The 11,974-nt window shown below is 40.5% G+C and overlaps 1 protein-coding gene across 3 annotated transcripts in view; it reads left to right on the top strand.

The window, feature by feature from the left end:
• Positions 1-630: 630 nt before the first annotated feature.
• The window catches only part of UBE2D2 (ubiquitin conjugating enzyme E2 D2), a 32,116-nt gene continuing 20,772 nt past the window's right edge, over positions 631-11,974 (top strand). The window contains exon 1 of one of the 3 annotated variants that reach the window (XM_081950097.1): positions 631-755. Coding sequence is in view for 1 of the 3 variants with exons in the window: in XM_081950096.1 (XP_081806222.1) it covers positions 990-1,013 (24 nt within the window). In the remaining 2 variants the exon portion in view is untranslated. The other 2 variants (XM_081950096.1, XM_081950098.1) reach the window with 2 other exon arrangements.

Raw genomic sequence — 11,974 nt, 5'->3', positions numbered from 1 at the left:
TCATCTAATATATAATTTTGAGATACAAACAGCATTTTAGTTTCTCAAAGGAATGCAGAAAAACGTGCACTACGATCCTTGAATCGCCAACATTTCTTTATCCAAGGGGTGTATTTCCTGTACACCCAAGGCGCAGAACCAAACCCGAAGAAAAACATTTGTGTTTTGATTGTGCATATATTACAATCAATATATTGCAGCAGTAACACTTGGGGAAGATCTACTGCATCCTTTTCTTTCTTAAGTAACAGTGGTGCCAAGGGGTTATTTCGTGCAAATTACGAAGGAGGAGTAAATTCCAGGCAGCCCCCCGAGTCTTTCGCTCCAAACAGTCACAGTTCGTGTTATTTCCATAATCTCGCGGTAAAATCCTCGGGTTCTCGTTTTGCTCCTCCTAGGAGAGAGTATCCTTCCGCCTGCCTTCCCTCTTCCTCTTTACAGGATAATTATTTGTCCGCGGCCGAAGCGGGTCGTGGCGTGTCCGGCCACCTGTTCCCGGGCGCGCGGCGTATAATCCGCTTCCCGATCGGTGAAAAACCACGAAGCTTCTCCACGCACCCCCAAGCAGAACAGCCAAAAGCGCATGCGTGATTTTTGTCGCTCGACTCCGTCTAGCGGAGGAATCCTATTAACCTCTCGCGTCATAAAGAACTTCGCGCGGGGAGTGATGCGGAAGGAGCAGTCCCTGCTCTGTGAGGCAGTCACTCAGTGAAAGAGCCCGAGCGTGCTGGGGGAGAGAAGGAGGAAGAGCGACGGTGAGAAGCGAGCAGGCGAGGGAAGGCAGTAAAAGGGCGGCAGGCGAGCAAAAGAGGTGGGGGCGACGGGAAAGAAGGCAATAGAGAACACCGGGCTCCCCCCTCCCAGGCCGGCACCCACACCTGTCTTCCCGCTTCCGCCGAAAAGCTTCTGCGCTCCCTCCGCCGCCGGAAAATAGTCCCCCTCCTTCCTTTCCTTCTTCCTGCTTGCCTCTCTCAACAGGCTCCGCCGCGATGGCGCTGAAGAGAATCCACAAGGTGAGAGTCCTTCGGCGGAAGGCCAACCCGGAAGCCCCCTCGGTGCGAGGGCCAGCTTAGCCATGGTTTTCTCCCGCCCTTGTAGGCCGCGTAGAGGGGTCGGGCTAGAGGCCCCGATCTTGTCGGCGATGCTCTTGCTGGCGGCGATCCTCGGTGCCGCCGCCGCTTTACATAAGCTCGGTCCGGCTTGGCCTGGGGCACTCGGGCATCCCCGGCAGGGCTGGAAGGCAACGCTCCGCGCGAGAACCTCTGGGCCTCTGGCCTCGCGCTCCTTTATGGCCTGGCCGGCTCTCTCGCCGGTGCGGGGCGGGGGGCCAAGCCCGAAAGCGTTTGCTCGGAGGGTTCCTTGCTAGCCCAGCTGGGATGATACCTTCGTGGCATTCGCCGCGGGAAGGAAGGCGACCTTTTGTTGCAAGCGAGGTCTCTCTCTCTCCCCCCCCCCCCCCCGGTCAGCCGCCTTACCGTCCCTCTCCGGATAAGAGCGCAGTCAGCCCCCTCCCTCTCCGGCTAGACTAGGATTTTGCGTGGTTTTGCAAGAGGCGCACCTGGCCAACTCGGAAGGGCTTTTCTAGGTTTGCAAAAAGTTCTTTCGTTACCGAAGCAGGATTCGAGCACTGTTTCGAAAGTCCTCCGTCCAATACATTTCGAGGCAGTTGGGTTCAGAATTGGTGGCTTGCCGGTAGCCACAGGTGCGCGTTTAGGCATCCCTTCTTAAGAAGTTGTTTTGGACGATCTACTGTATCTTCGTCTTGCTTGGTGCCGATCGAGGGAAGGGACCGTTCCATTGCCTTTCATGAACAAAGGGAAACCGCTGTAGCCAGTAAGTGTGCTGACCCTGAGATCTGCTTCAGCGTCCCTCACTACCCAAGGGATACGTCCTCTTAAATACTGTTAATAGTTGTTGGCTCCCACTATTGCTTTCATGCTCACAACTTTTTGCCTCTTTATTTCCATTACTGCGGTTGTATATCTTACTGCATCAAAAGTTTATTTGATGTCAGAATACTAAGCAAGAGTATCCTGGAAAGCAATTCTAGGAGTGAATTCTACTGAACTCAGTGGAGTTTACTTCAAAAGAAGTAAGTATAGAATTAGTTGCTATAGTTGCAAGAAGAATATTTTGGTGATATCACTGTTCTAACTTGCCAAGGTGATTCTTTTTTTTTGTTCAAACAGATGATAATGTTGATACATCAGGATGTAATTGGAATCAGTTAAAAGTTCTAGGCTCTTGGTTTAGACTTATTTGTAGCACTGGGAGTAATAAAACACCAGATAATATAACAACTAGTTTAATGCATGCTTGGATAACAAAACAGGGCTCATAACAATCACCATTCTAGAATAAGCGGTAGGTGAAAATGCTACCACTATTGAAAGCCCTTGCTTTGGAAAATAGTTTTGCTTTAAGGTTGCTATGACTGGGAGTAAAGGCTCCCAGGTGATCTTGCAGTGGTATTGGTGATGTTATTTTTTCTAGTAATGTGTGTTATTAGTTTTTCAAACAATCTTTTGTTGCATTTGAAAAACTAACTTTAAAATTTATGAAAATGGAATTTGTTTGACATTTTTGGGTGTTTAAATAGTCTGAATATTTTAGTCGTCTGGTTATAAAACCTAAAACTATTCATTAATAACAAACAAATACTATTTTGTTCTTTTATTTCTCTTACAAACTTTGTTTTCCTAACTTTGAGCTAACATATGTATTTAAAGAGATTAAATTAGAAAGGCAGATATATTGATCTCTGAAAGGTTGCTGAATTAGGCAAGGCTTTTTATGTGCATTTGGATTTCATTTAGTGCATATAATTGGCTTACTTAACTGCTAAAGAGCAATCACACCTTAGTTATTGATTTGTTAGTTCTGTGCCATTCTTGAAATATTGAACTTAAGAATCAACTTTAATGTAAGAGAGAACAACTGTATTTTGATTTTATTTTAAAATGTTAGATACATAGCAGCTCTTTGTTGAATTTGTAGAAGATTTTTAGAATATTTCTGAGACAGAATTTTCTGATTTGTGACCTTATTTCCTCACAATACTAAATCAGGATTTTTGTGTCATTGTGATTGAGTGTCTCAGCCCATCTTACACAGAAATCATGGTTATTTATTGGGAAAGAACATTTGACATAGTGGAATAAACTTAACAATAGAATTGGGCAGGAGTGCAAATTTATAAAAAATGGTAAGCAATGTTTTCTAAAAAATTAGATTTCCATTCTGATTTTTTAAATCACTGCTTAATTTTATATATTTGCATTCCTGACTTTTTGTTTGTTTTTGTACTCTGCCAATTCTATTATTAATTCAACAGAAGACAACAGATTAAAAATATGAGACTTTATGCTAACCTTTCCTCTTTTCACTTCTCCCTCATTCCCAGATTCTTCATTCTCTTTGGCATCTATTTTCATACATGCTGCTCCTTCCCAACCAAATGATTGATGACAATCTGACTTCTAAATTATATTTTTCCTTCATAAAGCATTATAGAAGTCATAATTATGCTTGGCTACAAACAGAAATCGATAATATTCTGAAAAACTGCAGCTCTTCAATGTCTCATAGAACCTTTACGAATATCCCACAGAAACACAAGCACAAAAATCAGAAATTGTACCAAAATGCAATTATTTTTTAAAAAAAATCAGAAGAGACAAATTTTTCATTTCATTAGAAAACAGGCCAAAATATCTGCAAACAGGCCAAAACTCTCTGCATTCTACTTTCCAATAATCCCAATACTTTCTGCTTCTTCATCTCTTACTCATTGGTGTCGAGTCTTATTCGTTCCTCTGCCCTTTGAACAGAAGAAAATGATCAGTGGATTAAGCCAGGAATTTTCTGAAAGTACCATTCTTTGGGATAGATTGTCTTCCATAGATGCTAAGTTAATGAAAGTTCACTACTACTTGATGCCACTGAAACATCTGTTTCCTTTTGGAAGAAAATCTGGTTGATCAGGCAGTACTGAAACATCAAAATCAGTATTGTTTTTATTTATTCCTTCCCTTTGCCCTCCTGCTTTAAATAGTGTTGCCCAGTTCATTGATTTGATTTTCTTAGAGATATAACCATTTTTTGCTTCTGTTCTTTTTGAAAAAAAGGTTATCTTAAATATCTTTTTCCTTTCTGTTTATGTTGGCAAACTTTATCTCAATATTATATAATGGCTCATAACAAAGTTATGTAATAGTGAAAATCAGTGGACACTGCTTATTTATCTTTAGTATCCAAGAAAAAACTTAATATTTTTATTATTTATTTACTCTTCAGGTCTGTTAATTGGATTAATTCTGTTGTTAAAAGTGCACAGAATAGTAATTTTCCCTGCTTATAATCAATGTTTTAGATAGGTGAGTTCAGAAAAAGTTCAAATTAAAAGCCCAAGTTGAAGATGGATCATCCAGGAGGGAATCTATCCAGATATCTATCCAGTGCCACCAACTTGATGGCACTTAAGCCAAGTGAAGCTGGGCAAAAGAAAAAAGCAAGTGTCCTCAGAGCAGAAGCCAAGGCATTGCCCTAAAGGTGCTTATCCCAGGTTTGCATAAGTCCAATTGGATTGGCTGATATCTGGTAAAATAGTGTCACTCAGCAGTATATTGATCTCTCTGCTTCAAGATTTTTTTTTTTTTGGCTGTGATGTTTGGAAAAAATAAAGAGTTGCAGAAACTTCTGCCTGGTATGAAAAGTTTGAATACTTCTAAGGAGAGATCACATATAATTTCTTCCATTGAGGGATTAATACACGTAGCATATTCTGTTTGTACTTGAAAAACAGGAAATGCATATTGAAATGATGTTAGAGGATACTTGATAGACTGTAGTTGCAAGAGTAATCAGGTCAATCTTTTCCCCCTATAGATGCCTAGTCATAAAGGGAGCCCCTAGGAAAGTTATATCTAAAAATTATGGTTTTAATTTTTCATTTGATATGGTAAATGAAGAAATGTGAGGCATATGAAAACTAGGAAAAGTACGATTGATTAGTGCATAGCCTGTTCCAGGTCTAATATGGTTGAATAATTCTCGCACTAAATATTTCAAGATATTTTGTATCTTATAAGATAGGGAGCTTTTTCCATAGATAAATTACAGATGGTGTATATAGTATCTTAATTGTATGGAGTAGAAATGTTAATGTTACAGTGTTACTATCTTTGAATCTCAGGTCTTAAAGTCATTTGAGGCTTAATTTGTAACATCTATTCTGAAATAACACTTAATATTTTTCTTTTGAATTTCCAGTTTAATTGTTTTCAGGCATAGTAGGATGCCAGAAACAAACTAGTGGAGATTTTTTGCCTTTGAATTTTTAGTATAATATAGCAGTATATAGCTAGTAGAGATCACAGCTTTTTATCATGTTGAAAAGATTACCCCGTATTGCACAGGTAGTATGACATTTACATATGTTTACTGCAAATATAATACAACAAATTTGTTGATTGAAATGCCGTATTCTGTGCATAGAAAATACTGTTTCCACACTTCTATGATAAAAACATAGGATTACTTGCATCAAGTTTTTTTAAAAGCTAAAATATTTTGACAATTATGATAGTCAAAATACAAATATAATTAGACATTGTTAAAAAAAAATAGCATATGCAAGCAGAGTAAAAAGCCATGGCACTTTTATTTTAAATTCCAGAATTGGTAGAAGCACATAACACACAGGAAACATTCTATTACCTTCCTCTTTATAGCACTTTGATGTAAGGGTCAAATAATTTCTAGTACATAGGTAAGCCTTAAAAGCTGTAGGACAATGAAAATAGAAGAGAGGAAATAATAGAACCAGCAGCAAAAGGAATATTCTGATGTTCCTCAAATGGTCAAGAACCTGAGCTGTAAGAGGTAATCATGTACAGTGCAAGATACAATGATTCACTCATTCAGCCACTGGCTCTTAAAAAATCTTGAGAAGTATAAATAAGAAATTTAAAAATGCATGCTTGTAATCAGTTCAGCTCCATTAAAGGATTGTAAACCCTCTGGTATCTCTTAAGTGGGAGGAAAAGATCCAGAAATGTTCAGAATGAATAAGAATGACAATGGAAAAACAGGGAGAGCTATCCAAAGATAGAGGAACAAGAAAGAAAACAATTTGGAGGCAAAAATGTTCTTTTCGAAAACTCAAATTGATCATGAACAAAGGAAGATTAGTTCTTTTTTCTCAAAGCTAAGGTAACTTAAGATGTAACACAAAAAGGACAAAAATATAACATCTCCACAACAACATTAAGGAAGACAATTTCTTCAGTGGATTTCTGGAGATGGAGTGTAACTGTATAATTCAGCAGTGGGTAACCTATCCTCCCTTCCCCAAGCCTGTTTTCAGCCATTGAACTTTATTTGACTATGATTATTAGTCTCAGGGCATATTGAGTTTGATTTAGATGTTGGAAACACAAGAGGCTCATATAAGAGAGAAGACATATTACAATTTTTAAAAAAGGCCTCCCATAAATTTCTCCAAATTCTTATTGGTGAATTCATGCCCTGCATATTCATTGTAATTTTTTCCACTTCCAAAGGTTGCTGTGCCAATGTAATTGATGATTTCTGATTCTCTGAGGTAGATGTTCTCATTTCTATGTAAAAGTACTTCTTCTCCAAAGCAGATATGTCATTCAAAAATAAAAACTGATTGATGTTTACAAACCAGTTAAGACAAGTTCCATCTTATGGTCAAGCACTGTTTTGTCTGGGTTAATATCCTTTCTCTTAATTCCAGACAGTTATTTTTAAAACATGTAGCTCTCAGTTTGAGGGGACTGTTTTCTAAATACATCTATGAGTGATTTCAGATATTATTTTTGTGATTATATTCTACCCTGTTTTCGAAGGAAGAGCCAAATATAAATTACTTCAGTTTTTCCCTTTGTGTTTACACTTTTTCTACTTTATAATTATATCTTCTGTGCCAAAGCACTACCATGTTATATGTCTAGAGGGGTGGGCAACTCAAGCCTCATTAAATTGTATTGCCAAATGTTAGAAACCCAGATGTGATTTCCTGCTGTTTTTAAGTGGGAGGTGGCAACAGCTTCATTTTTAAGCTTAACACACCCCTAAAATTAAAACAAACCATCACATTTGGAAATCCAGATCTCATCACCTTGTTTGTGACATAGTTTCATCATTCTATATACTGCAGCCCTGTGTAAATAAAATGGCAGTCCCCAACTACCAAAGCTCTCCCTGCCCTAGTCTAGTGTATTTCTTGGGGTGTTTCTTGTTTTTATTCTGCAAACAACTCTGGATGAAGAGGAGGATATGAATAAATATCTAATCAATTATATAGCAGTGGAATAGAATGCACATTGTTCAAAAACCATTAAACTTTTTTGTGATTTAAACTTAGAAAAATCAGACTGTGCTAGTTATTTACATAGACACATAGTTTGTTTATATATATATATATATGCTGGTTTTGTTGTATTCGGGTCTTTTCCCGTGTAGGATTGAGATTGTCTTGGCCTGACATACCCGAATACAACAAAACCAGCATACCTACACCCGTGAAAATCTACGAAAACACACACACACACAAACACACACACACACACATATATATATATTCATAGATTTTCACGGGTACAGGTATGCAGGTCTTGGCGTATTCGTGTCTTTTCCTGTGTAAGATTGAGAGTGTCTTGGCGACATTTCGACGAGGTCCCACTCGCCATCTTCAGGCTGGTGCCTTTGGCTTCATGCTTGTGTGCGCAAAGCATGATTGGAGCTGCCTTCTTTCTATAAATATTGGTGGGGGTGTGTGGAGTGCTGGCTTTGTTGCTGTAAGCGGACTGGTTGGCTGTGTTGTAACATCTTGATTAGTTGATGGAGTTGATGTTTGCAGATTAGTCGGTTGTTTCGTAACATCCTGTGTGGCTGAGGTACTGGCTGTGTGTCTATTGTTCTTTTGTGTTGTAACGACCTGGGTAATGGGCTGTGTGATGACATCCTTTGCATTGTAACCTCCAGATTTCTGTGATGTAATGTCCTGAGCAGATGGCTGTGGTGTAACATCCCAGGCTTTGGTTTGGCTCCGAGTTTGCGGTCTGGCCATGCATTCATGGTGTGTGTCAGTTTGCTTTGTGTGGGGGTCAGAGGGGGGTGCAGCAGTTGGTGATGCCACCGTGGTTTGGCTTCTGGATGGTGGTTGCATTTGGTCCATGGGATAGATTTGGGTTTGAGTCTGGTGAGGGTGATTGGTGGTTGCGTCCTGTGTTGTTCTGGGTCCGGTGTCGGTTTTCGTGGCTGGGACTCGTTTGTTGACTAGGGTTAGTTTCCAGATGTCTGGTAGGCGAGAGGTATCGTCACGTTTGTTCATGTTGTGGGGGTGTTTCTCTATTTCAGTGGCTTCCATAATTATTCTCTTGTTGAAGTGTTCAGTTTTGGAGATTCAAAATCAATTTCATGTCCTGTTGCTTTAAGGTGCTGGAAGAGTGAGGAAGTTTTTTCTTCTTTTCTGACTGTGTTCTTGTGTTCTGCGATGCAAGCATTTATTCTATTAGTTTGTCAAATGTATGTATGCTACAACCCAGCCAACCCCACAGGAGGTTGCAACACAGGACTCAGGATATCACTACAATAGAGCTCAGGATGTCATCACACAGCCCATTACCCAGGTCGTTACAACACAAAGGAACAATAGGCACACAGCCAGTACCTCAGCCACACAGGATGTTACGAAACAGCCGACTAATCTGTAAACATCAACTCCATCAACTAATCAAGATGTTACAACACAGCCAACCAGTCCGCTTACAGCAGCGGTTCTCAAATAGTGGGGCTCGCCCCCCTGGGGGGGTGCGAGGCTCCGTAAAGGGGGGCGTGAAGGCTCCCTTTCCATCTGGGTGCAACGGCGGCGGCGTGGGCGAGGCATAATATATCCCGCCTGGAAGTGGCAGCACTTCGGACTGTGGATTTTCATTGGAGCCACAGGCTGGGGCTGTGCAAGAAGCCTGCTCGGGCGGGGGTGGGAGGGAGGGAAGCATGGCTGTCCCAGGCTTCCCTCCCTTCCCCCCCCCAGCCCAAGCAGACTTTTTGCACAGCTCCAGCCCGCGGCTCTGATGAGTCTCTGAGCAGTCCCCAGCGCTGCCACTTCAAGCCGGGATATATTCTGCCATGCCCTCGGCGGCGTCTTTATGCAGGTAGCTCGCCTCCCCGCCAGCAGCTCACCCGCAAGCATTCCGTCTGGAAGCGGAAGCGCAACAGCCGCTGTTGGGGAAGGGACAAAGGGGCGGCGGTCGCCCGATCTTGCCACCGCCACCCCTTCGCCCCTGGTAACGGCGACTGTTGTGCTGCTGCTTCCAGCTGGGATGCTGGAGGAGCTGCTGGCAGGGAGGGAGGGAAGAAAGGGAGGAGGGAGTAAGGATAGACAAGCAAGAGGGAAAGAGGAAAGAAGGCAAGCAGGCAGGAAGGAGGCAGAAGGAAGGAGGGAAGAATGGAACTGGAAGGGAGGCAGGGAAGGAGGGAAGGAGAAAGGAAGGATAGGAGGATAGGGAAAGAGGAAAGAAGGCAGGCAGGCAGGGTGAAAGAGGAAGGAGGGTACTGGAAGGGAGGCAGGAAGGAAGGGAAGGAGGAAAGGAGGGTGGAAGGAAGGATAGACAAGCAAGAGGGAAAGAGGAAAGAAAGCATGTGACTACGGTGGGAGACGAGGAAAGACCGGTGTGCTATGTTATGCAGAGGTGTACTTATAACAATTTTATAGACAAATTATACTATTTACAGTCGCGCGGGGGCGCGAAATGTTTTCTTCTTCCTAGGGGGGGCATGACAGAAAATAATTGAGAAGCACTGGCTTACAGCAACAAAGCCAGCATTCCACACACCCCCACCAATATTTATAGAAAGAGGGCAGCTCCAATCACGCTTTGCTCGCACAAGCACAAAGCCGAAGGCACCAGCCTGAAGATGGCAAGTGGGACCTCGTCGAAACGTCGCCAAGATACTCTCAATCTTACACGGGAAAAGACTGAATACGCCAAGACCTGCATATATATTATATTATATTTATTATATTATATTATATTATATTATATTATATTTATTATATTATATTATATTTATATTATATTATATTATATTATATTATATTATATTATATTGTGTGTGTGTTGTATTTGTGCTGATAAATAAAGGGAGACTAGTATAGATCTATTTCAAGCTATTTAGCTCCCATCAGCTAGCCATACCCTTACTGGGATTTGAACCTGGGCTGTATTACATATTAGGTAGGAGCCACTAAGCCACAGGCTCTCCTCCTTATCAGCTGAGCCAGGGAAATAGGTATGTATTTGTGTTACAACCCCTGGTATGCTCAAATATGGGAGGAAGCTCACTACTTAAGGAGTGATGAGGAGGGGAGCCTGTGGCTTAGTGGTTAAGAGTCCTGCCTAATATGTAATACAGCCCAGGTTCAAATCCCAGTAAGGGTATGGCTAGCTGATGAGAGCTAAATAGCTTGAAATAGATCTATACTAGTCTCCCTTTATTTATTTATCAGCACAAATACAACACAAATATAAAAAGGCAACATTTAAAATAAAAATATGGTTTTCTGCCTGGATGGTTTTCTGTAATGAGCCGAAGGACAGAAAGAGGGAGTAGTGAGCTTCCTCCCATATTTGGGCATACCAGGGGTTGTAACACAAATACATACATACATACATACATACATACATACATACACACACACACACACACACACACACACACACACATATGTGTGTATGTATGTGTATATATATGTATGTATGTATGTATGTATGTATGTATTTGTGTACATACATACATACATACATACACACACAAACGTGTGTGTGTGTGTGTATGTATGTGTATATGTATGTATGTATGTATGTATTTGTGTTACAAAAATACCTTACAGGTAGTCCTTGACTTAGCAACCATTTATAGTGACTGTTCGAGGTTTACACTGACACCGAAAAAAGTGATTTATGACTGTTGTGGCATCCCTTAAATGTTGACCCAGCAAAAATAATTTCCAAGTAAAATCCAGATTTTTAGTACAACATTTAAACTGCTTTACGTGGTTTTGGGTTGTTGTTTTTTTAAATCGGTGGTTTTAGTGCAGCTACTCTAGATTGTAAAAAAAAATGCTATACCGGTAATTAAATTTTTATAATTAAAAAAGCACTTAAAAATTAATATATTCACAATTTTGTTTACTAAATATTGAGAACTTGCTAAATCATACTTAATTAAGAGAGTATCAGATCTTTGGAAAATCTGCATCACTGTGAAGAACATCCAGAATTCCAGGCCTAGACAAGCTTCCTCAATCCTGGCACCCTCCAGATGTGTAGACCAGCACCTAAAGAGTTGAGCAGAGCATTAGCAGATCAGTGAATTTGTTGGCTTGAATGCTACAACGTGACACATTAATTTGCATCACTGCTTATAGTTTACATAGACTTTTAAATAATAGTTTGTAATCAGATGCAGTGCTGTGTAGCATTTCTGGCTTTGGAATTAAATGTCCAGCTGCATGTTTGTCCTTCTATTTCTTAAAAATACAGAATGTTTTCGGTTGTTGAAACTGATGGCAGAAGCTCCAAGAGCCTTTGGGAAGTCATAAGCTAAAATGTTCCACTCACACTTCTGTTCCTATAGACCACTCATAGCAAAAAAGTGAGATAATACAGAATTCTCTGCAATTTTAGAATGATCTCCATTTTTATGGGAACATTATTTTAATAATTCTTTTTTAGTTCCACTAGTATCAAAATCAAAGGAATACAAAAGTGAGCACTGCATTCTGTTTTGTGCTCTTAGCAACAAAAAAAAATACAATACTTTACCAGTTTCTCCAGGTAAATTGTCCTATGGGATTAAAGTATGACCTTAGAGTGGATGCATAATTATGAATTGTTTAATTCAACTCTTATTTTTAAAAATAGGAATTCTTAACAGTGAG

This window comes from Natrix helvetica (genome assembly GCF_964273705.1).
Source record: "Natrix helvetica genome assembly, chromosome: 4".
In the NCBI taxonomy this organism is placed as follows: domain Eukaryota; kingdom Metazoa; phylum Chordata; class Lepidosauria; order Squamata; family Natricidae; genus Natrix; species Natrix helvetica.
This window is presented reverse-complemented; position numbering and strand designations above follow the sequence as displayed.